This window comes from Salvelinus sp. IW2-2015, linkage group LG20 (assembly GCF_002910315.2).
Source record: "Salvelinus sp. IW2-2015 linkage group LG20, ASM291031v2, whole genome shotgun sequence".
NCBI classification, from domain to species: domain Eukaryota; kingdom Metazoa; phylum Chordata; class Actinopteri; order Salmoniformes; family Salmonidae; genus Salvelinus; species Salvelinus sp. IW2-2015.
The window spans coordinates 28,181,602-28,207,190 of record NC_036860.1 but is presented as its reverse complement, the minus strand read 5'-3'; the positions used below and the strand labels follow the sequence as shown (position 1 = coordinate 28,207,190).

Sequence of the window (25,589 nt, the reverse complement as noted above, 5' to 3'; positions counted from 1 at the left end):
ACGTGACAAATAAACTTTGATTTGACCAATGACCTTGAGCCTTCTTCGACAGATGCAATCTATCGCAGCATCCAAGGGGCTTGAATTTTCGCACTCTCCCTGTTGATTTTGCGATGACATCGTGTCGCCATGTGTGACAGAACACTGAGCCAATCCCGGCGCAACTAGAGAACATTACTAACCCCTACACTCTGTATTTTCTGCTGGCTGCCCCACCACCACAGAAAGCACTGAGCTAGGCTGAAACACCTGCATCTTGGAGCTGCCTTACTTAAGAAAGCAAAAAAGAGACAATTTTTGAATGTGACTTTATTAATTAACTCAGATTTTTTTACTTTTTTTTTTTTTTTTTTACAATGTTTGTAACCTGATATGTGAGACGTATTAAAATTCCAAAATAACATGCAAAGCAGGCAACAGTTAACTAAACAGGTGGACTCAAAACACCTGCCTTGAATGACGGGTTGCCACTGGGTATGGGTAATTCAAATCATATAGTGAAACATTATTTGCTGTTGGATCCGACCTCAAAGTATTTTTTATGTCGTCTGCAGAGCGGCTAGCCAGCATGCAGCTTTGACAATCATCGTCTAAACAGCGACTGAAGGGCGAATGCCATCTAATGCAAGTCTTGCCAATGTGCAAATTCTCCATACTACATCAACCMAATGTATCATGTATACATCGGGCCGACTTCGCCTTAGGGTAGCTAACAAACACATAAAGAATGATTATTTACAACAAATCAGTCTGATATAATATCAGTGATATTTTAGCATAAAGTTTCCTTCATTTTGAAAGATGCTTGCTATATCAYCTTTTTCCCTCTCTAGGCTTGAGTAGTGATGGAACGATCAATACCGGAGCTCTGATGCTCCGATGCAGTTTTCACAGCGCTACTGATCCAAATCCCTTAAAAGATTCACCCTATCCCCTCAGCCCTGAAATGAAGTGGACACTTCTGATGRCGTGTCATGACGTCTGACGAGTATACACTTGCAGGGCGAGGGAGGAAGGAATGATTTTAAATGGACCACCCTTGGCCGGAAATTCGTCACTCGTTCATTCCAAGCTTCTATCCTAAATAATGCCATAGATTCAACGTTTTTGACAGCAAAAAAATAGGGATTCACAGCAAAACAGGGAAGCATGATGGAAAGTGCGAACCTGTAAGTGACAATAGGCTAAGACCCACGACTAACCACTGCACCACGAGATGTGATATATTGTGGAATAACCTTCTATATGAACATCAAACGCTGCTTTTCATTGCTGACCAGCAGAGGTCCCTAGTGGTCATTGTGTTAAAAACTCTGAGTAATGAACAATTTTTCWGCACAATTTGGTGAAAACCCAAAAGGCTTCAGAAAGCCTTGGTTTCCACATCATTAGGCGTTAGCTTTCTGGTTCTGTTTGAATGTTGCTCGTTGATACTTGTATCGGTTGGCTCTGGTCTTGAGAGCCGCACGCAGCCTGGGAGACGGAGCGGCCAGTCAAGCGCTGTTTAGGGCTTAAACGCCCCACGAACATTGCTTACAGGAAGAGGGTGCAGTGGATGAGCAGCTGGACGCTGGTTAACGTTAGACCTAAAAACAGGGAGGGGGCAATATTCATCCATTCTAAGTTATGGAGCTAAGACGGACAAACCCCGCGTGCAATTGTGCTTTACTATGTGGAATAACCTTATGTCTTATTTTCGGTAAGTACTGCTCTAGCTAAGCTGATAACAATATGATCGCTATAGTTGATAGCTAACTAGTGAGCTAGCCAGTACAGTAGTTTGCATGCTAGATAATTGCTAACATAATATGCTTTAGTTAGCTGGCTACTGTACCTAGCTAAACGACGATAATAGTTGGCTTTAGTTAGTAAGGTTAGTGCGTGACTTGGTACGATAGTCGTATTTCTAATTAAGGCATGTGATGCAGATAGTAACTAGAGTACTTGCTAGCTGGTTAGATTCCTAATTTATGGGGTCTGATTAGCTTAACTTGTTTGCTAGGTAACGTAACTAGTTGGCACAAAACCAAAGAATATCTCAAGATACGCGAGTGTGCCCGTTGGTGTGACACTTGACACATGTTGTTGAATTAATGACCTCTAAATATTTCAGAATCTATTGTTTTGGCGTGATAACTAAGAATTGACCAACTTATTGGCTAAATATGACAGATTCAAATTACACGATATTCATAACTATGATAGTTCATTTGTTTATTTTTCAATGGGGGAGAAAATAATTATAGTGGGCAGAACAAGCAAGGAGGTGGGTAAAGCCATGCACAAACTAGCGAGATCCTATTGGCGCATTCTAACATGTATTTGCATATTTCTGTTAGGGAGCATGTGTGCATGTGCAATAACTACATTTCACACTTGAACTCCTTGTAAACAAACACGACTCTAACACCATTAAGTTTKCTGACAACACAACAGTGGTAGGCCTGATCACAGACAACGATGAGACAGCCAATAGGGGGGAGGTCAGAGACCTGGCAGTGTGGTGCCAGGACAACAACCTCTCAATGTGAGTAAGACAAAGAAGCTGATCRTGGACTATAGGAAAAGGAGGGCCGAACAGGCCCCCATTAACGTCGACAGCACTGAAGTGGAGCGGGTTGAGAGTTTCAAGTTCCTTGGTGTCCACYTCACCAACAAACTATCATGGTCCAAACACACCAAGACAGTTGTGAAGAAGGCACGACAACACCTTTTCCCCCTCAGGAGACTAAAAAAATTTGTCATGGGTCCCCAGATCCTCAAAAAGTTCTACAGCTGCACCATCAAGAGTATCCTGACCGGTTGCATCACCGCCTGGTGTGGCAACTGCTCTGCATCTGACCGTAAGGCGCTACAGAGGGTCGTGCRTACAGCCCAGTACATCACTGGGGCCAAGCTTCCTGAGATCCATATACTAGGCGGTGTCAGGAAGGCCCAAAAAATTGTCAGACTCCAGTCACCCAAGTCCTAGACTGTTCTCTCTGCTACCGCACGGCAAGCGGTACCGGAGCACCCCCCATTTGTTATTGTTATGTGCATTTATTGTGTTATTTTTTTAAACTTTAGTTTATTTAGTAAATATTTTATTAACTCTATTTCTTGAACTGCATTGTTGGTTAAGAGCTTGTAAGTAAACATTTCATTGTAAGGTTTACACCTGTTGTATTCGGCAGATGTGACGACAACATTTTGATTTGAAATGGTCAACAAAACTTAGTGCACCAGTGCCGGGGCAATACAAGTATAGTAGTGTTTTTTCCATGGCAAAAATGAAAGCATGAAGGAGATCAAACTCTTTGGTCCCTTAAAACCCTGCTGTATGTAAAATATTGTGTGCTATAGCTTGGAAAATAAATGCATGTGTTTCTGGATGACAACATGATGTTTGCTTCCAACACTAGGGCTGTTTTCCTAAAGAAGTTAAATCTGCTTCGTGCTTTGTTTCCTTGCCACGATACTAATGAGTATCGCGATACTGGTATCGTCCGTCCCTAATTGAGATCAGGCTTTTCTTCGATAAGAAAATCTGCAGAATGTTCGCCCAATTCCATCTCGCTCCGTACTCGGCCACTGGCTTCCTCTCCTCGCCATATTTGGTGGGTAGTGGAAATTCAAACCGGATGCTTCAGATTTATACATCCGGTGAAACATCTGGTGAAACATCTGGTGAAACATCTGGCTCGTTGTTCTATATGGGGTTTTTTTTTGGTGTAAAAGTTAAAATGTCATGGTTATTTTAACGCATCATTTGTTGTCTACTGCACTTTTGTGATGCCATATCATATCACTTCCAATGGATATGGTTTCTATGTGTGTGTTGCTTGCACACAGTCTGTTGGTTTGAAATTCAAAGGCTTGCAGGGAAAGTGTCCAGCTGTTTTATTATTGCATTCTGCACTGTCAGCATGTTTTTGTCACTGCATGCCTTCCTCTCTGACCTGGCTCTCTCTAACTGGAGAAGATGTTGTCAAATATGTACAGAAATCTGTTGAACAACTCGCTGTATCGGCTTTAAGCTATGAAAAACTAGTAAACACAGATTAGTGTTGTCACAATAGCAGTATCACGATACCAGATTTTCTTTGGCAAAAACCCAGAAGCAGACTTAACTCTATGGTCCTTTTAAAACCTACTCTTGTAAAATATTGTGTGCTATAGCTTGCAAAATAAACAAATGTGACTCTGGGTGACAACATAAGCCAGTTTTTTGTTATTGTTATAAACATTAGGACTGTTTTCCTTCATGTTTTGTTTCCTTTGCTTCCTTACTTCCTAGTATCGCGATACTGGTATCAAGACAACACTAACACAGATTGTTGTAAGAACACAGAAGCGAATATCGCTATCCTTTTTTCCCGATAGCTGGAAATTACTTACGCCTAGTGCCTTTTAGAATCCGAGAGTGGAAGACTTACACTTTCGTCTCTTACATTGTAGGCTCAACATTTCCAAACAGTCCCGTTACAAGTCAGAATGTTGAATAAACTTCATTTGGATTTATTTTACCTGCTGATTTTGTCTTTGTTGGAGGTAATCTGAGACAACATTTCCACAGGGAAGTGTTATTAGCCCGACTTTCAGTATGCTGGTCTGTATATGGTTCTGTCGGTTTGTATTTTCAATACTGGCGCAATTCGCACACAACGTAAACACTTGCAAAATATGTAAACAATGGCTGAGAGAAACCAAACCACTGATCGAACGTTGCTGACTTTGAATTTGCAGTGAGATGCAGGTACTTCCAGCTGAATGCGAGGAAATGTGCTTCGGTCGACAACRTTTGGCTATTGTTTACATATTGTGCATTGCGTGCAATGCTTCAGGAGATTGAAAATACAAGCYGACAGAGCCATATACAGACCGGCACCCCAAAAAGTCAGGTTAATAATACTTTCTTGTGAACATTTTCTTCACTTACTACTGTCAAAATGACCAACAGCACGGACAACCGGGGAAGTACATTTTAACAATTTTATTCAACATTCTGGTTTGAGACTCTTGTGACTTCTTTCAGACTGAATATCCATGGGGTAACCAAGGTAACAGTCTGATGTATTAGGCAAACTTAGGCCAAGCAGCTATAAAGCATCAAAGCTTTGATGTATAAATATAAGTGCCTATAGAGTCCCAATCCCTCTCAGCTTCTCAACGTTGAATACATTAAGCAAKAAATTGAATGTTGGTTCTTTATCAACAGGTATAAATCTAACATTCGCTATAGAGTTGTACGCCCCRGCGGAAGTGCTGGTTGAGAATGGCACCACGGGGATCCTCAAGTGTTCCTTCAAGTCCAGGGAAGTGATCAGCAGCGCAGCCACAGTCACCTGGTCGTTTTGCCCGGCGGGATCCGACGCCGGAAGCGCTGTTTCCGTGAGTCCTTTCTTTTTCTGAGGTCCATGAAACTCCCAAGAGCTTCCTCTCAGATCTCCCACCGATGGGTGTCCTAGCACAACATGTTTCCTGGTATTATTTAGGCCAACTGCCACAGAAAAGAGTGAGGGAGTTTGCGTGTGTGTTTGTGACTGGTCCAATGAAAGGAAAGGAGCCTGAGGAGGGTTGTGTTATGTTCTAGGCCACTTCTTCCTGACCATCTGCATCCTTCCCTTTCATGTTTCTCCAAACTTAAGCATTGAATTCAGTGCAATATGTATATAGATTTTTGTTTCCTCTTTCAAAAAATATATATTGCGTGGCCAAATGAACATGACCCACAACTCATTGAGGCAGTAACTTTGACCTGTTTATGTGGAAAGAGTTTTGAGCCTGACAGAGTAGTTTCTGAAGGTTAATTCATATTTGCAATGCTGGGATTTGAATGGAAATGGAAGGAACAAGCGTAACTAGTTCCCCTATTCCCATTTCCCTCCCCTAGAGATCTAGCTAGCTGGCTCATCTTGCCCATAATGCTGTGCTTGTATCCGGCCTCGTAACAGAGTGCAGTTGGAGAGGGAGTCACCAACACCCACACTAATGCAAACGGCTATTTGTCCACTCTCAACTTTTAAACAAAATGACTATTAAGGATATCTGTCTGTCATGTAAATGCTAAACAAATTGCCCATCAGTTTGGTACAGTAGCAGATACGAACATAACACACAGTATCAGGGGAAGTTTTGCTGTTGCTTGGCAAAAGTGCCCAGTCATGTAGGTAAGCCATAAGCATCCCAACGGTTAAACCTGTTTGCTTGTCTTTCCCATTTCCTGTTATGAGTCCTTASTCATTGGMTATGTCTCAAATGGCAACCTATTCCCTATATAGCCTAGTGTATTACTTTTGACCAGAGCCCCATGGGCATACTCAGAAGAAGTGCACTATAAAGGGAATAGGGTGTCATATGGGACGCTGACATTGTGTGCAATTCTTGCGCAATCTATTTTCTCTTCAGTCATTATTATATATATCATTTTAAAAAATCTATCTTTTTTTTATTTTTAGATTTTCTATTACACTTCTGCAAACCACTATCCAGGGAGTGTGGCTCAATTCAAAGACAGGGTGAAATGGGCAGGAGACCTGAACAAAAAAGATGCCTCGATTCATTTAATTGAGGCGCAGTTCAACGACAACGGCACCTACTCGTGTGCCGTGATTAACCCGCCTGACATATCTGGCACCGCCGCTCAGACACAGCTCAAGGTCGTCATCAAAGGTAAACTTGCAAATAGATTCACAACAGTACAGCAAAACTCAATTCACTTTTAAATAGGACCTGACCAATGTCTCTCACGTTGAAGGATGACTTGAATACAACAGCCAGAAAATACATTTCACCTAACAAACCARCTGAGCGATTAATCATATCTTACTAACCAGGGATTGAGAAACACTCGTACAAGAGATTCACAATTTTAACACTAACACTGATTTTTAACATCTCAAACATTGAACTGGTAGTATAGGGCCCCATAAAATTGGTATTTGTTTTTCCAAATTCCATTTATTTTATTCCCAAATCCCATTTTCACTGATGCATTATGTTAATGTATTATGATAGACTTCAATACATTTAATTGATTCCCTACTAAGTTCAATAAACAAAAATGTGTAGRGTCCTAGTAGTTTTTGCACAGCTGTGACTTTGTAACGTAATTGTTATGTTGTATGATGATGCTTACGTTGTCTTGTTTCGCAGAGTCTCTCCCTCAAGACAAAACGGCCGTCATAGTGGTCGCCGTGTGCGGCKCGGTCATCGGGCTTATCGTCATCTCTGTGGTTATCTGCTTGATCATCAAGAGGCATCAAACCACCCATGAATACGAAGGGTAAGGCAGTCTCCCTTGTATTACCATCAAGGTAGTAGATAGCTTTAATAGTACTTGAATAACTTTACTTTGGTCAGTATCAATCATTACACCTGACCGTCAGTATCTGTAGAGTATTTTAGGAGGTATCTAAAAATGAAATAATATGAAATATTTTATCAAACAAATGAAATCACACAGAGGACTCTTATCTTGGTGATATACACTGAGAATACCAAACATGAGGAACACCTTTCTCATATTGAGCTGCATCCCTTTTGCCCTCAGAACAGCCTCAATTCGTCAGGGCATGGACTCTACATGGTGTCAAAGGCATTCCACAGGGATGCTGGCCCATGTTAAAGGAACTTAAATCTCTGCAGAAATTATGCATCAGATGTTCATAGTTGTCTTTTTYTCTGAAAGCGGCCCTTGCAGTGAATGGAGGTCTACTTTCAAACTGATGTTTTAATGGCCTGTTGGGTTGTGTGGCATGCCGTGAACATCTCTTCTCTCTACTTCCCAGTACACACACGTTCTTAGTCAGCAGACCTTAACTCCGCTGCATGGGATATGGGGGTTGGGTTATGGTAGATTGTCGCTTGTGCCCTCTCTTGGAATAATACAGTAACATGTTTGTGATTGATTAAAAAATGTTTATGTGTCTGAAATAACCTTAAATGAAAACTAATTCGAAAGACGTGGCTGGATGAGAGACATGAGAAGAGGACGTCACGCTAGTTCTGACTAGATGTTTAGACACTTCTATCTGCATCACATGATTGGTGTCAATGTTTTTTCATGACCTAATTAGTTGACGCACATCCAAATCAGTAGGGGAAGAGCTGACTAACGGAATCGTAAACTTAGCGAAAAGATGGACTCCTGATGATTTAATGCAGGAATGGGCAATTGGCGGCAGCTCCCTTTTTGTAGGCCCGCGAATCAATTTCCTCCCAACTCAGTAGGGGTCTCAACTTAATGTTGTGAGTTAGAATAGTAGGTGCAAGTTCGAAATTTGATTGTGCATCAGCGGTTTTCTCATGATGTCAGTCACTTGCAGTCACTCAATTAGCCCATGTCAGCTTCTATTTTTAAGATTGGTAAGTTTGTCTTGCCAGCTATCTAAACTTGTAGTAATCATGGTCAAATTACTGAAGGGGGACCACATTTTTTATTTTGTTAGTCACTCTCACATCATATTAAAAACTGCAAACATTGCTCTCCACCCTATGGCAGAATTTGTAGAATTCAGGAAGTTCGCTGTAAAACTGGGGGGGTGGGGGGAATCTCCGCCCCATGGCAAAATGAGTATAATTGCATAAAATGAATTATACAATTGCAAAATCTTCCCTCAGCCCCATGGTAAAATGTGTAGAATTGCAATAATGCCCCCAAAATGCTAGGGCCAGCTCTGACTGCATGCATGGATGTGGGTACGCAGACCCGCAAGCCACTACGGCTCCTCATGAGTTCAGATTTTGTGGCCCCCACTGCCATCAAAGTTGCCCCTCCCTGATTGTAATGGGTATAAAACACCAATGTGTGCAACTTTATGTTTTCATTAAATTATCTGGGCTAAAATCATTTTGTTTGGGTGGATATCACATTAGATTTAAATAGATACTTTTTTTTTAACACTGCGGTTAAAACGATGCATTTAGACTCTATTCGGAATGTTTTTTTAAATAATTAGCCTATCATCCAAATCCACCATAATTATTGACAACAATGTAGAAAGACGAGAGATATCATGTCTGTCAGTGCCCACAGTGAAGTATTAAAAAGCGCATCGTTAAGCTTGGCTTGTCATCTAACGTTCATGTTGTTGTCTGCCACTCACATGTCACTCATCCACTACTAACCACTAATCCCTCCCTCTTCTGTCTCACTGTCATGTTTCCTCTAACATACCTTCTGAACGACATACACATGTTCTTCAAGTCTCACAAAAAACTAAATGCTAACAGTTTCAAGATGACGTTTTAGTCATTTAGCTTACAGGAGCAATTAGGGTTAAGTGCCTTGCTCAAGGGCACAACTACAGATTTTTCAACTTGTCGGCTCAGGGGTTCGATCCAGCGACCTTTCGGTTACAGGACCAACGCTCTAATCGCTAGACTACCTGCCASCTCAGATTMATTTCTAGAATCATTTTTTAAATGTATAAATTATATTTGATGTATTTTAAATCAAATGTACATCGTTTTTCTATAGTTTATCCTACTCTAAAAYGCTTAATACATCCCCTGGTTAGATGTGAGCTGAGATCTTGTAGAGKGAACAAACTGATCTTATTATTCAAAATGGAGGATATGKGKTGSGTCTCAAATGGCACACTATTTTCTATATTATGTGCACTACTATTGACCAGGGCCTATAGGGCTCTTGTCCAACGTAGTGCACTATTTAGGGCATAGGGTGCCATTTGGGACATATACAAGGTGTGTGTGTGTTTCTTTAGAGTGCCATGTTTGCTCTTCAGTGTTTAGTGGACGACTGATTGACATTGGTATGTACACATCTGAATGTACACACAACTAATCTCTCAAGTGGGTGACCACATCTTTGGGGTGGGGAATGTTGTTTTTCTCTAATCCACTTCTTTATTTATTCTCTTATCTTATTGACCAATTGATTGTAGTATAGGCTATTAGGTAAACTAATTGTTTTTTAAGTAACTTTTTTTGTTTGTTAAGTTGATGCTTTTTCTTAGTTGATCAGTTATTGTCTTCCATAGGTTGAAAGACGATCTTTATTTCAATTTGCTCCTGGTGCCCATACAAATGCTTTGTTAATCTTCCAGTACAGTGTCTCTACCCAATGTCTGTCACTCCTGCAAACCTCTCCTCCCAACCACTAGGAGSAGTCATTTAAAAATGTGCCACATAACCCATGTAGAATCTGCCCATTTCTCATTTGCATTTTTGTCCAGTAAGTCTTCTCCTGTGTGTATCCATGTCTGTATGTGTCCATGTCGCCTATTTCTCTGTGTGCCAACGCTTCCCGAACTGCACAAAAAAAAACCTCTGGTTTGCAAACCCCTCRCCCGGCCCAAAAACTAGCTGCACGTCAGTGGAGAGTGTGAGCTCCCACGCCACACGCCCGGGGGGGAAGAAACCAGAGTCCAGCTTGAAGGGCTCCAGGTGTAGCAGCCACTCCACCCCGGTCCAGGTAGGAGCTACAGTGAGTGACAAACCAACCATCCACACCCACCATCGCCCAGGGGACACTTACAGGGTGGAGAGGGATCCACTAACTAACTAACTAGAGCTGAGATGCACTACATTTTACATGTTTTGTAATTTAGCAGACGCGCTTATCCAGAGCAACTTACAGTTAGTGCATTCATCTTAAGATGGTTAGGTGGGACAACCACATGTTACAGGCATAGTAAGTTTCGTAAGAGCTTGGACTAGGAGCTGGCCTCCCGTAGGGTTAGGAATGCCAAGAGACCAGAGGTTGCAGTACGGAGTGCTCAGGTTGGGTTGTAGGGTTTGAGCGTWGCCTGAAGGTAGGGAGAGGCAGTTCCTCTTGCTGCTCCGTAGGCAAGCACCATKGTCTTGTAGTTGATGCAAGCTTTGACTGGAAGCCAGTGGTGTGCGGAGGAGTGGGGTGACATTGGAGTACTTAGGAAGGTTGAAAACGCTGCAGTGGCAGGTGTTTGATGGCACTAGCACGGAGCCAACAGCAAATTGCAGTAATCCAGATGGAAGATGACAAGTGCCTGGATTAGAACCTGCACCGCTTCTTGTTTTTAGGTAGGGTCGAAGGCAGCATATAGACCTAGGAGGATGAGAACAGAGGAGAGAGTCGGCTTTGGCAGTGCGGAGAGCCTCTGTGACACAGAGAAGAGCAGTCTGTTGAGTGACCCGTCTTGAAGCCTGACTGGTTTGGGTCAAGAAGATCGTGCGCTAAAGTGTTTTAGAAAGAAGGGATACAGGTCTATAGTTTTTGACGTCAGATGAGTCGAGTGTTGGTTTCTTGAGGAGGAGAGCGACTCGGGCCATTTTGAAGTCGGAGGGGATGCAGCCAGTGGCCCGGGATGAGTTGATGAGGAATGGGAGAAGGTCTCCAGAGATCGTCTGGAGGAGGGAATGGGGTCGAGCGGGCAGGTTGTCTGGCAGCCAAACCTCGCTAGTCGCAGGATTTCATCTGCACTACAGCATTACCCTCGCCCAGATCTATTTGTGCTCTGACCAACTCTATTACCATCATTGACAAGCCAACATTTGACTACTACAGCATAGGGTTTCAAGCTGATCTCCTTGATGGCTTCTGTGTCTGCTTGTTCTTTCGTTTTTCATCCATCTGATTTCAGACCTGGAAAACCAGGGTCGTGTTAAGTACAGGAACATTGTAACAAAATGTTGACTATTCGATCTACTGAACACAACCCAGGTGGACACACTCCCTAACCAATCACAGGTATTAATACACTCAAATGTAATTTGTCATTTGTTTTCAGACCTCAGAAAGTAGTCTAATGTCGAGATGAGTCCATGTCCCAGGCCATGTGTTGTGTAGGTCCAGCTAGAGTGGCAACAAAAAGTATGTGAACCCTTTGGAAATACCTGGATTTCTGCATAAATTGGTCATAATATTTGATCTGATCTTCATCTAGGTCACAACAATAGACAAACACAGTCTGCTTAAACTAATAACACACAAACAATTATACGTTTCATGTCTTTATTGAACACACCATGTAAACATTCACAGTGCAGTGTGGRAAAAGTATGTGAACACTTGGATTTAATAACGGGTTGACCCTCCTTTGGCAGCAATAGTTGCGGATCAGACCTGCACAACGGTCAGAAGGAATTTTGGACCATTCCTCTTTACAAAACTGTTTCAGTTCAGCAATATTCATGGGATGTCTGGTGTGAACTGCTCTCTTGAGGTCATTCCACAGCATCTCAATTGGGTTGAGGTCAGGACTGACTAGGCCACTCCAGAAGACGTATTTTCTTCTGTTGAAGCCATTCTGTTGTTGATTTACTTCTGTGTTTTGGGTCGTAGTCCTTTTGCATCACCCAACTTTTGTTGAGCTTCAATTGGCGGACAGATAGCCTAACATTCTCCTGCAAAATGTCTTGATAAACTTGGGAATTCATTTTTCCGTCGATGATAGCAAGCTGTCCAGGCCCTGAGGCAGCAAATCAGCCCCAAACTATGATGCTCCCTCCACCATACTTTACAGTTGGGATGAGGTTTTGATGTTGGTGTGCTGWGCCTTTTTTTCTCCACACATAGTGTCCTGTGTTCCTTCCAAAAAACTCAAATGTAGTTTAATCTGTCCACAGAATATTTTGCCAGTCGCGCTGTGGAACATCCAGGTGCACTTTTGCAAACTTCAGACGTGCAGCAATGTTTTTTTTGTASAGCAGTGGTTTCTTCCGTGGTGTCCTCCCATGAAAACCATTCTTGTTTAGTATTTTACGTATCTTAGACTCGTCAACAGAGATGTTAGCATGTTCCAGAGCTGACACTCTAGGATTCTTAACCTCATTGAGCATTCTGCGCTTTGCTCTTGCAGTCATCTTTGCAGGACGGCCATTCCTAGGGAGAGTAGCAACAGTGCTGAACTTTCTCCATTCATAGACAATTTGTCTTGCATTCATAGACAATTTGTCTTGCCATGGATTGATGAACATCAAGGCTTTTAGAGATACTTTTGTAACCATTTCCAGCTTTATGCAGGTCAACAATTCTTAATCTTAGATCTTCTGACATCTCTTTTGTTCGAGGCATGGTTCACATCAGCCAATGCTTCTTGTGAATAGCAAACTCAAATTTTGTGAGTTTTTTTTTATAGGGCAAGGCAGCTCTAACCAACATCTCCAAACTAGTCTCATTGATTGGACTCCAGGTTAGCTGACCCCTGACTCCAATTAGCTTTTGGAGAAGTCATTAGCTTAGGGGTTCACATACTTTTTCCAACCTACACTGTGAATGTTTAAATTCTGTATTCAATATAGACAAGAAAAATACAATAAATTGTGTTTTATTAGTTTAAGCACACTATGTTTGTCTATTGTTGTGACTTAGATGAAGATCAGATCATTTGTTCAGTTTATGCAGAAATCCAGGTAATTCCAAAGGGTTCACATACGTTTTCTTGCCACTGTATATGCCTCAAACTAAAGTCAATGGAAAAGATMAGCACCATTTTTGCATTGCTTGTCTTTCCCATTCATTTGGGGTTGACSCGTAGATGGATTTACACAACAATTGGCATGGGATGTGGACTAGGGTGATATGGACAAAATATAATCTAATCACAGTATTTTCTTTTTATGTTGACAGTATGACGGTATAAAAGTTCTACGTTTTGCTTTATGAGTAGTGTGYTACCCTAGGGTGGCAGCACATACATTCTAAGTTAATTTAAAGGGTCTTTCTCCAGTCTGATTGTTTTATACAGTTCAGTTCAACTTAAAATMATTTATACATTTCTGCATTTCCTGCACTMATTTGAGATTATTTATATGATGCTACGTAGGGCTGCACGATACGGGCAACCAATCTAGACCTTATTTTTAACCAAATATTGCAATTGCGATTTAACTTCCGATTTAGAGCAAAACACTTGCGTGACCATTGAATGTTTTCTCTTAGCTACTTCATGTAGCTAACATATTTACGTATTCCTTTTTTAGAAGACACTGTTGCACAAAAAACATGCTGATTCTACACCATTACTGGTACTATCGGGCTGTATAGCTAGTTATGTTTACTCTGACTCTACATTTATTAGCTAGGTAGCCAGCTAACTAGCGATTTAGTATTAGCGGCTAACACGATTTCGGCCCAACTTGCTAAGAAAAGACAAACTAGCCTTTTGCAGATGTAAGAAACACAAACGTGTAATTATAGAACGCTAGTGGATTYATATTAAGAAGCAAAGTGAAAACGGCATCGTTGTCATCAACATTGCTGCTTGTGCTGCATTGACCATGCAGACTGAACGCAAGTGTCTCGTGGTCGAGGAACAACAAATGCACTCCTTGAGTGACAGGGGGCGGGCTTGGTCTGCGTGGAATGTGTCATGGAGATATAACAGAGAGAAGTAGCGGTGTAAACTATAAAAATGGACGTTGCACACAGTCTATCACATTTAACAAACCAAACATTCAAATACTGTTATAGAAGGTAAAGTAAAAACCCAAACCAGTCCGTGCATGTATATAGTAAAATGTGACCCACCTGATGACCCACCTGATCCAAATAGTCATCAATTATTATTGAATTGATGAGGTGTTTTGGTGCTGGACTGAAACAAAAGCCCATGCATCCTRTAGCTTTCCAGTACTAGGATTGGTGATTTAACAAGTTAGTACGTTAACAAGTACATTAACAAGTATTGTATGAGACCTCTCATTTAGGTTGAACTCTAAATGCTTATTTCAACAACAGCAGGCCGGTGTGTCACGGCATATCCTTTTGCGAAGCTGCTGTTGCTGACATAAGCATGCATAGATGTTCATTTAGTGCCTATGAAGGTGTTATGCATTGCTTATGAATGTTCATAGGAGTCCTCTGATTTAAACTGATATTGTAGGATTATGTCTGGGAAAAGAAGAACCTTATATGCTTTATGTCTCTCTGAGAGGCGTTTGTTTACGGTCAACTTTCCTGGTCGACTCGTTTCGTTTGCTGATCTTGTGAGGGACGTCATGAGGCGCCTTTCCCTTATTACATTCAGAGACGTGTCGGGGCAGATCTGTGGTGGCTACATTCCTGTGTACTGTACTGTACTTTTCAGTTGTTTGTGTGTTGTTTCCTCCCCATCTACAGTGCCTTCAGAAAGTATTCACACCCCTTGACTTTGTCCACATTTTGTTGTGTTACAGCCTGAATTTAAAATTGATTAAATTGAGATTTTTTTGTCACTGGCCTACACACAATACCCCATAAGGTCGAGGTGGAATTATGTTTTCAGAAATGTAGACAATTGTTAGTTATTTTTATGTAAAGCTGAAATGTTCAACCTCTTTTTTATGGCAAGCCTAAATAAGTTCAGGAGTTAAAATTTGCTTAACAAGTCAAATAATAAGTTGCATTGACTCACTCTGTGTGCAATAATAGTGTTTAACATAATTTTTGAATGACTACCTCATCTCTGTACCCCACACATACAATTGTCTGTAAGGTCCATCAGTCAAGCAGTGAATTTCAAACACATGTTCAACCACAAAGACCAGGCAGGTTTTCAAATGCTTTGCAAAGAAGGGCACCTATTGGTAGATGGGTAAAAAATGAAAAAAGCAGACATTGAAATTCCCTTTGAGCATGGTGAAGTTATTAATAACATTTTGCATGGTGTATCAATACACCCATTCACTACAAAGATACAGGCGTCCTTCCTAACTCAGTTGCAGGAGAGGAAGGAAGCAACTCAGGGATTTCATCWTGAGGCCAATGGTGATATTAAAGCAGTTACATGGCTGTGATAGGATAACTGAGGATGGATCAACAACATTATAGTTACTCCACAATACTAACCTAAATGAGTTAGTGAAAAGAACGAAGCCTGTACAGAATTTWAAAAAATATTCCAAAACATGCATCCTGTTTGCAACAAGGCACTAAAGTAATACTGTAAAAAAATCTGGCAARGCAATTAACTTKTTGTTGTGAATACGTGTTATGTTTGGGGCAAATCCAAAATAAATATTACTGATTACCACTGTACATATTTTCAAGTGTAGTGGTGGCTGCATCGTGTTTTGGTTATGCTTGTGTAGTGACGTGACTAATATTAATCTGATGATTTATGTATCGAATCAACTAACTATGTTTAATTGTTACTCGATTTTAAAATACTTGTGTAAAAATGTACTCATTAGGACTAGGGGTACCACGGAAGAAGTTGTTTAACTTCTTATGGCTGCAATCCCGTTAACGGGATGATATGACAACAGCCAGTGAAAGTGCAGGGCGCGGCCCAATTCAAACAGAAATCTCATAATTAAAATTCCTCAAACATACATGTATCTTATACCATTTTAAAGGTAATCTTGTTGTTAATACACCAAAGTGTCCGATTTCAAATAGGTTTTACAGCGAAAGCACCACAAACGATTATTGTAGCACCGCAAAATCACGAGAAAACACAGCTATTTTTCCAGCCAAAGACAGGAGTCACAAAAAGCAAAATAGAGATAAAATGGATCACTAACCTTTGATGATCTTCATCAGATGACACTCAGAGGACTTCATGTTACACAATACATATATGTTTTGTTCGATAAGTTCATATTTATATCCAAAACCTCATTTACATTGGCGCCATTCAGAAATTGCAGAGAGCCACGTCAAATACATAAATACTCATCATAAACTTTGATGAAGATACATGTTATACATAGAATTAAAGATACACTTGTTCTTAAAACCGCTGTGTCAGATTTCAAAAATCTTTACGGCAAAGCACAATATTCAATAATCTGAGAATAGCGTTCAGCCACAAAAGTAAGCCATACAGTTACCCGCCAAATGTGGCAGTCAACAAAACTCATAAAAAGCATTATAATCTGATCCACTATGCTGATCTTCGTCGGAATGCACTCCCAGGACTCCCACTTCAACTAGAAATGTTTGTTATGTCCAAATAGCTATTTGTGTTAGCGTGTTTGGTAAACAAATCCAAACGCTCGTGTAGGTCCAGCCGAACGTCGGACGAAAACTTCAAAAAGTTATATTACAGGTCAAAGAAACTTGTCAAACTAAGTATAGAATCAATCTTTAGGATGTTGTTATCATAAATATTCAATAACGTTCCAACCGGAGARTTCCTTTGTGTCTATAGAAGTAATGGACCGCAGGTCCCTATCATGTGAAATGCGCTTGACCAGGACCTGGCTCTCTGCCAGACCACTGACTCAAACAGCTSCCATCCGGCTCCACATCACAGTAGAAGCTTCATTCAAGGTTCTACAGACTGTTGACATCTAGTGGAAGCCGTAGGAAGTGCAAACAGATCCATATCCTACTGTGTTTTCAATAGGCGATGAGTTGAAAATCGATCAACCTCAGATTTCTCACTTCCTGGTTGGATTTCTTCTCAGGTTTTTGCCTGCCATATGAGTTCTGTTATACTCAGACATAATTCAAACAGTTTTAGAAACTTCAGAGTGTTTTCTATCCAATACTAATAATAATATGCATATATTAGCAACTATGACTGAAGAGCAGGCCKTTTACTCTGGGCACCTCTGTGCACCTTTCATCCAAGCTACTCAATACTGCCCCTGCAGCCATAAGAAGTTAACGAGTTATCTTGAGTTTAATTCGGAAGATTGTATATATATCAGTTATTTATCGATAAGTCACTTATTAATCATTACCTCATATCAGTCTCATTCTGAACGTCGCAGACCTCTTGAATCCGCAAGAACCCCAGCCTTTTGTGATTATTCAGTACTACACAAATGTATTTACTTACTAATTAACTAAATAATAWCACAGAATACTCATACTCTTACACGAGACAAAAGTCCCTAGTGGACTGACAAGATATGACGGCTTATTACACAGATGGAGTGGGGGGAGAGAGAGTAATGGACATTTATAGTGGATACATTTCTATAACTATTCTCACATTAATCATATGCCTTGCACATGAACCACTGTCTGCTTGGTAAGAAAGTAACGAATGTATTTATGTGGTGAATGCCTTCTTTCGTCTATCTCGGTCAGAACCAAGCCCTGTCGGAAGGATGTTTCGGTGGGCTCTCCCGTGGGTGTAAGGCTCTGATTGTCCATCAGAGGTCACAATGTSCTTAGTTGTCTGTGGCTTAAATGATTCCCCAGTGATTGTCTGAGGTGAGCTTCTTTCTGCTTTTCTTCCTCGAGTAGATAGTCAAAGTTCTAGGACCACTTTTACAGATGCAGACTGTCAAATGTTTTGGTCTAGTCTTTATCTTCTTCACCTCGTGTGGAGATTTAAAGTTCTAACCATTTTCAGCCTGGCTACACGTTTTCTGGTTTTAGAGTTTCAACCATTTCAACATTTAGCTCATGCTTCACTTCTGCTGGTCCGTTAATCCTTAGCGAGTCCTTTTAAGCACTCTGGTTGAAAAGGGCGGTTCCATCACACTGACACGCTCTTCTGACCTCATTCGGGGCGTGGCTTAGTTTTCATGTCYGTTGCACATTAACTATGTTCTCGTTCGAAAACTAAAATCACATTCCTATCTTAACAAAAATAGTTTCATTGTTCTTGATATTTCCTACACAACATAAAGGATGTTAACCTGACATACAGTGTGAAAGCTCTTCAAGTTACAGTATTTTAGTTTATACAGTTTTTAATAGYATCACAAAATGAAAAGCAATATGACTTGATTATTCTTTAGATCCTTTAGATACATTCTTAGCTTAGAAATATTGTTCCAAAGTTCACTCTTTGGGTGTTAGAGTTTTTGGGTTTAAATGTAATGGAGCTAACCACAGGCAAAATCCTAGAGGAAAACATGGTTGAGTCTGCATTCCACCAGACACTGGGAGACAAATTCACCTTTCAGCAGGRCAATAACCTAAAACACAAGGTGAAATATACACTGGAATTTCTTACCAAGAAGACGGTGAATGTGGCAGAGTTACAGTTTTTTGACTTAAATCTATGGCAAGACTTAAATAGTTGTCTAGCAATGACCAACAACCAATTTGACAGGGCTTGAAAAAAAATAAAAAAATACTTGGCAAAAGCTTTTTTTAAATATTATTTTCCATTTAACCTTTTATTTAACTAGGCAAGTCAGTTAAAAAARAAAAAWWARAATCTTATTTACAATGACGGTCTACACCGGCCAAACCCGGACRACGCTGGGCCAATTGTGCTCCGCGCTATGGGACTTCCAATCATGGCTGGTTGTGATACAGCCTGGAATCGAACCAGTGATGCCTTTTAGCACTTAATGCAGTGCCTTAGACTGCTGCGCCACTCAGGAGCCACAGCTCTTATATTTACCCAGGAAGACTCACAGCTGTAATCGCTGCCAAAGGTGCTTCTACAAAGTATTGACTCGGGTGTGAATACTTATGTAATTGGTTTCACGTTGCCATTATGGGGTATTGTGTGTAGATGGGTGWGAATTTTGAATTCAGGCTCTAACGCAACAACATTTTGAATACTGTAAGTCAAGGGGTATGAATATTTTCTGAAGGCACTGTATGTTTCCTATGATTTTCATTTTTCTATTTAAATTAGTTTTGTTTTGTGTGATTCTTAGGTTAGTGCTCAGTGGGGGTTAGAAATTTCACCCTGAAGATGACAAGAGCAGCCCAGATGTAGTCCCGGGGGGGGGGGTTATTTTGTGCTACAATCTGGCATTGTTACAGGCTTCCATCTGCAGTCGGCCATTTGAACTTAACAGCTGAACCAGTTTGACATGTATTTTTACTAACACAGCCTTCCCCCCCTCCCCTTTTCCTGATCTCCCCACCCATCCATATGCTCATCACAACAGGGACCTGTGATATACGCCCAGTTGGATCACTCAGGCACCAAGAACCCCAACTCATTCCACAAGATGGAGCCAGTGGTCTACGCTGACATAAGGAAAAACTGAAGAGAACTGGAGACCAAAAGGGACAGGCCACCATAGCTCGCTGCTTTGGGATGGGTGGGTGGGGGTTGTTTAAATACAAGGTTAGAATTTATGATGTTTTGAAAGATAGTTTTTTTGTCATTAATTTCTCCTTTTGTCTGCTGAAAGCATTCATTGCATGTTCATGTGTGTGATAAAACAGTTACGCTACCAAGGCTTTCAATACAGTAATACAACACAGAGATTAGAGAAACACTGCCTTCAGAAAGTATTCATACCCCTTGACGTACTCCACATTTTATTGTGTTACAGCCTGAATTTTAAATGGGTACGTTTTTTTTTTTTTACCCAGGTACCCACAATACCCCATAATGACAGTGAAAACATGTTTTTGTTAGCAAATTTATTGAAGATGAAATATAAAATTTAGAATCACCTTTGGCAGTTATCACAGCTGTGAGTCGTTCTGGGTAAGTCTCTAAGAGCTTTGCACACCTAAATTGTACAGTATTTGCACATATATTTTAATATTCTTCAATCTCTGTGAAGTTAGTTGTTGATCATTGCTAGACAGCCATTTCTAAGTCTTACCATAGATTTCCAAGCCCATTTAAGTCCAAACTGTAACTAGGACAATCAGGAATATTAATGTCGTCTTCGTAAGCAATTCCAGTGTATATTTGGCCTTGTGTTTTAGGTTATTGTCATACTGAAAGGTGAATTTGTCTCCTAGTGTCTGTTGGAATGCAGACTGAACCAGGATTTCCTCTAGGATTTTTGCCTGTGCTTGGCTCTATTCCCTTTATTTTTCCCCCACAAAAACTCCCTAGTCCTTACCAATAACAAGCATGTTACCTGTAAAATGATACTGCCACCACCATGCGTGTCACTCAGTGATGTGTTGTCGGCTTTGYCCCAAACATATCTCTTTGTATTCAGGACATAAAGTGAATTTCTTTGCCACATTTTTTGAAGTTTTACTTTATTGCAAACAAAATGCATGTTGTTTTTTTTTCTGTACAGGCTTCCTTCTTTTCACTCTGTCACTTAGGTTAGTATTGTGGAGTGACTACAATGTTGTTGATCCATCCTCAGTTTTCTCCTATCACAGCCATTAAACTCTAACTGTTTTATAGTCACCATTGGACTGAGCGGTTTCCTTCCTCTCCGGCAACAGAGTTAGGAAGGACACCTGTATATTTGCAGTGACTGGGTTTATTGATACACCCTCCAAAATGTAATTAATAACTTCACCAAGGGATATTCAATGTTTGCTTATCCCCGCACCCCACCCCATTTACCAATGCTTACTTTGTGGTTGAATCTGTGTTTGAAATTCACTGTTTGACTGAGGGCCCTCAGTCAATTTAAAGTGTGGGGTACCGAGATGAGGTAGTCATTCAAAAAATCATGTTAAACACTATTCTTGCACACACTAAGTCCATGCAACTTATTATGTGACTTGTTAAGCACATTTTACTCCTGAATTTATTTAGGCTTGCCATAACAAAGGGGTTGAGTAAACTCCTTGTAAAAATRTATGAAAACATAATTCCACTTTGACATTATGTGGTATTGTGTGTAGGCCAATGACACAAAATCTCAATATAATCTTTTTTAAATTCAGGCTGTAACACAACAAAATTTGGAAAAAGTCGAGGGGTGTGAATACTTTCTGAAGGCACTGTGCATTAACTGCATGCGTAGTAAGCGTAAAATACATGGGCTTTAGTTGTTTTTCTGTTTTACAATCCAGGGACCATGATAGCAACATGTTAACCATCAGCTCAGTCCAACACATTGGATGTTAAAATTATGGTTTAGATATAGGATAACTGATATGCATTGGTGTTTTGTCTGCAATCATGTTGCCTTAACAAAATTGTTACCTTGTAACATATTTAGATTAACTCCATATATCACGCCGGTACACAGCCATGGAAAGCCTCATGGTGAAATGACTTTGGTGTAGAGTTTGTGTATTGTCCTATAGGTTGGCACATTGCATTGATATATCCATGTCTGAAACCATACCTGCCACTGGCTTAGAAACTGAACTGTTAAATGGAAACATGGACAATGRCCAATTTTTTTTGACATTGCTTTTATTGTATAGATATTATACACTGTTTACATGTAATTTATTAACTGAGCACAACTAATTATGACAAAAACCACGTTTGACATATTTTCGTTTTGACATCTGTTTTAGATTTCATGTGATCATGGGCCAAATATCTTCCATTAATAACTCTACTTTGATGTATCACTGTGCTTTTAATATATTCAAAGTTCACAAAAGTCTTATTTTATGTTACAAAGCCAAATGTTTCTAATCCAATGAGTCAATCATGTTTGATTGAAGAGATGCATTAATAGTCCGTTTAAAGAGCAACTGAACGTAATAAGCAACTTTTCCTTTTGAAAAGAGGCTGTGTGGTGTCTATGAGTCAAACATTTATTTTAGTGTCAAAATTGACTACAAAGTGTAAATAGGATAATTTGGGTCATAAAGTCAGTCTCGTACAAAACAGAGATTTGTGAGGAAAAAGTTGTATTTCATGGAATGAAGGGTACCATAAACTCAACCCCAGGATAACWGTTATTTCAAACCTGTCCACAGCTGGCAGCGCCCAAGTAATCATTAATTTGGAGTGCAGCTGCACGCGACCTGATATAATGTCCATGTTGAATTTGGTTTGACATTAGATATCCTTATGAGGGTAGTTGGGGACCATCAGTGAATTACACAATGTACWTGGGACAATATTTTTAAATGCAAATAGCTCCAAATGTCAATGACTTGACCTCAAACCAACTGTAAATTGTTGAAATTCATGTACAAATATTCACAGCAATTAATGAGACAAAAGGTGTGCAACAAGAAATTTTGGTTCCATTTATATAGTGTAATTTATTGATGGTCCCTAACTAGCCCCACAGATGGGCTATCCAAAGTCAAACCAATTTTTGCCAAGGTCTCACACCAGCTAGCTGAAGCTAATTGGCAAATTAAGTTGACCAGCTTGCTAGCTCGGCTAGGCTACTTCCAGACACAATACCTGGTTACACTGTTTCAAGTTATCTAGAAAGGTGAGTGACTGTAACTGTACTGTTCCCGGCAGAGTGAAAGTGCTCCATGTTCGAACACACGCTAGACACCCACATCAAAGCACACCCCCAAAACCCAAATGTCGTTTTCAGTCCTAATGAGGAGAATTGAAACCAAGTCTAAATCGGGACATTCAACATCTCTTAATGTTTTCCTTGATTTCAAATTGCAGTTGTCTTACCCCGACCAACATTTATGCATATGGATAGTTTAATGTACGTAAAATATAGTGCTCCTTACTGTAATTCATTCCTTTCTGCTCAATGGTAGTACCTCTTGGTGTTTTAACAAAATAATCAATTATGTGTTTCAGAATTCCAATTTGATATTGTGTATCTTTTTTTATTTTTTTTAATGCTCTGTCTTGATGCTGAGCCTTCCACTGTCATGTCTTAAAAATCCGTCTTTAGTGTTTTTAACTATGTTTTCGCTGTTGACAAAATGGTTTTGATCACCCAAGAGTGCTAGAGGAAGCGTCATTCCTTTATTCCAAAACTGCCTTATCCACTAGTCCTGCAAAATATAGAAAAAGTTATTGACAATTTACATTCCAAAAAATTCATCAAATACTGTAGCTTATCTTGTGCTTGTGCAGTATTAGTGCGTGTGTGTGTGTGGTAATAGTTAAGGTAGTATTGTCCTTGATTATGCATTATGAAAAGGCGTTTCGTTTACAGTAAACTCAAATGCTCAAAAAATGACGGTGTCAAAGTTTGGATAAGTACAGTTTACAAAACCCATTCCACTGTTACGTGTCTTAAGTGTGAAGTTGTACTTTTAGCTGTTAAGTAGCAATATAGTGTATGTCATTTGGTGCTTGTTTATATAATATTGTATGTTGCAAAACCTGCACTATATCCCGCATATCAAAGACCACAAGCACTATATGATTTTATTTTTCTTCTGTTCGATGTCTTAACTGGAATGTAGTACATTTAGTGCCTTTTGTATTTCATCTACCAACTTGAACACCTGCTCTCTAATTTATTTACTTCCTTCATTGTATGTATGTTTTTTTTATACATATAGAAAAACATAATCCTCTGTATCTGATGATCAATGKTATATAAAAGCCATTTCCTGATTCAAATGTCTTTGTCATTGTTTACAAAGATTGTGTTTTGGGTTGTTTACCAGATGGAATGCTGTCATTCCAAACTTGCTGCGGGGTGAAGTTTCCCCTAGCATCTAGGGGAAACTGTAACCTACTCTTACCCAAACACATTTTGCATGTCAGAGGCCAGCAGCCAGGTCAGCAGCCACACTTGTAGCAGTCTACTGAAACACAATTGGTCAGGTTTTTGGACCAATCACGGCTCGACTGCTCTCTAACTCTTTGACCATAGAGATGAAAGGGGACGGTGAAAGGTGAACGATGGCTGACAAAAATAGAGGTAAGTTGGCTATCTTATCGGGAGAAGTTGCGATGGCGGAAGCAGAAGTGTTGTTTGAAGATGAAAGCGCGCCGAGTGGTTTGTGAGAAAGATGAAGTCCAAGAACAGTGAAGTACAAGAATGGAGCAAAAAGGGCAAACATATGTGGAAAATGAGTCTGATGAATTGTTGCTTGGAGTATGTTGTTTGGATAAGAATGTTCATTTGGGAAACCCTTTTGAAGTCAAGGATAGTGAGGAAGGTGTTGGGAAAAGTGGATGCAGTCAAAGTAACCAGGAGTGGTATGGTGTTGATATTGTGTGTATCCCAAGAGCAAAAGAAGCATGCATTGTGGCTCACAAAAGGATCAATGCAGGAAGTGGACAGCTTTGATTTTCAGAGCAGGGCACTGGTAAAAGGTGTTMTCTGGCATCCTGTTGGACATTGAAAAAACWATATTTTAGGCAAGAAATTCCAGGAGTAGTTAATGCTCGTCACTTGACCCGTATGGAGAGTGGGGAAAAGCGAGAAAAGTTTCTGTATTATTGATGTTTGAGGAAGAGTGTATATACCACCTTATGTAAAGCTAGGATATATGAGATCCGCTGTAAGAGCATTTGTGCAAAACCCAATGCAAGAAGTTTGGCCACATGTCAAKTGTTTGCAGACAGAAGGAATATGTTATTGAAGAGTCTGAATGTAAAATGTTGCAACTGTGGTAGGGATTATATTCCCGGAGTACCCCGTCAGGGTGAAAGACCACACTTTTCAAATGAGTCATAGTGGGCAGAACAAGCAAGGAGGGGGACAGAGCCAAGCACGAGTGTTAMGTACGCTTCTTGGAGGGAACGCAACACCCTGCTACAACAGCTCCCCGCGGTGTGAAAGAGGTATGGGATTGTAAGTGCGAATAAGGATGACAAAAGGCGGAGAATTTACCATTTACTGGGAATTTATTCCTTCACACGGTAAATTTGGGGAAAAGGAGCGGAATGGAACCAAAGCAAAGAAAGTACATGTCAAAGCCCCCTCGCCTACCTACCCACTACTTACCTAACTTAGCACCACCTGGTGCGCTAACCAAAATACAGGGGGTGGTCCGCCCAGGTCTTATCTAGTGTGCATAGACAGTAAATACTACAGGTTATGCATGCCCGGAGGCCTCTTGCCTAAACACTCCCTAGGTGCCTTCCCCCCTGGGAATAAATGACACAGAATAATCCAAACGTAAGTAAATAATTTCAAGAATAAAAAACACTGCGTCCTATTGACAAACACAGGACATACTAATCAGCTCTCTCTCA

The 25,589-nt window shown here is 40.4% G+C and overlaps 1 protein-coding gene across 4 annotated transcripts; it reads left to right on the top strand.

Annotated features, from left to right (window-relative positions):
- The first annotated feature begins 1,070 nt into the window (after positions 1-1,070).
- LOC111981583 (myelin protein zero-like protein 1) lies at positions 1,071-23,996 on the top strand. Of its 4 annotated transcripts, none has more exons than XM_024012922.3 (6): positions 1,071-1,699; positions 5,198-5,370; positions 6,438-6,651; positions 7,135-7,264; positions 10,183-10,417; positions 19,720-23,996. In XM_024012922.3, the coding sequence occupies exons 1-6, from the start codon at positions 1,627-1,629 to the stop codon at positions 19,819-19,821; spliced, it is 927 nt and encodes a 308-aa protein (XP_023868690.1). In that variant the 5' UTR covers positions 1,071-1,626; the 3' UTR covers positions 19,822-23,996. The 4 variants fall into 4 exon arrangements, with proteins under 4 accessions (XP_023868690.1, XP_023868689.1, XP_023868693.1 ...); XM_024012921.3 differs by having other exon boundaries at positions 10,183-10,429; XM_024012925.3 differs by having other exon boundaries at positions 1,074-1,699; positions 10,309-10,417.
- Positions 23,997-25,589: the final 1,593 nt, after the last annotated feature.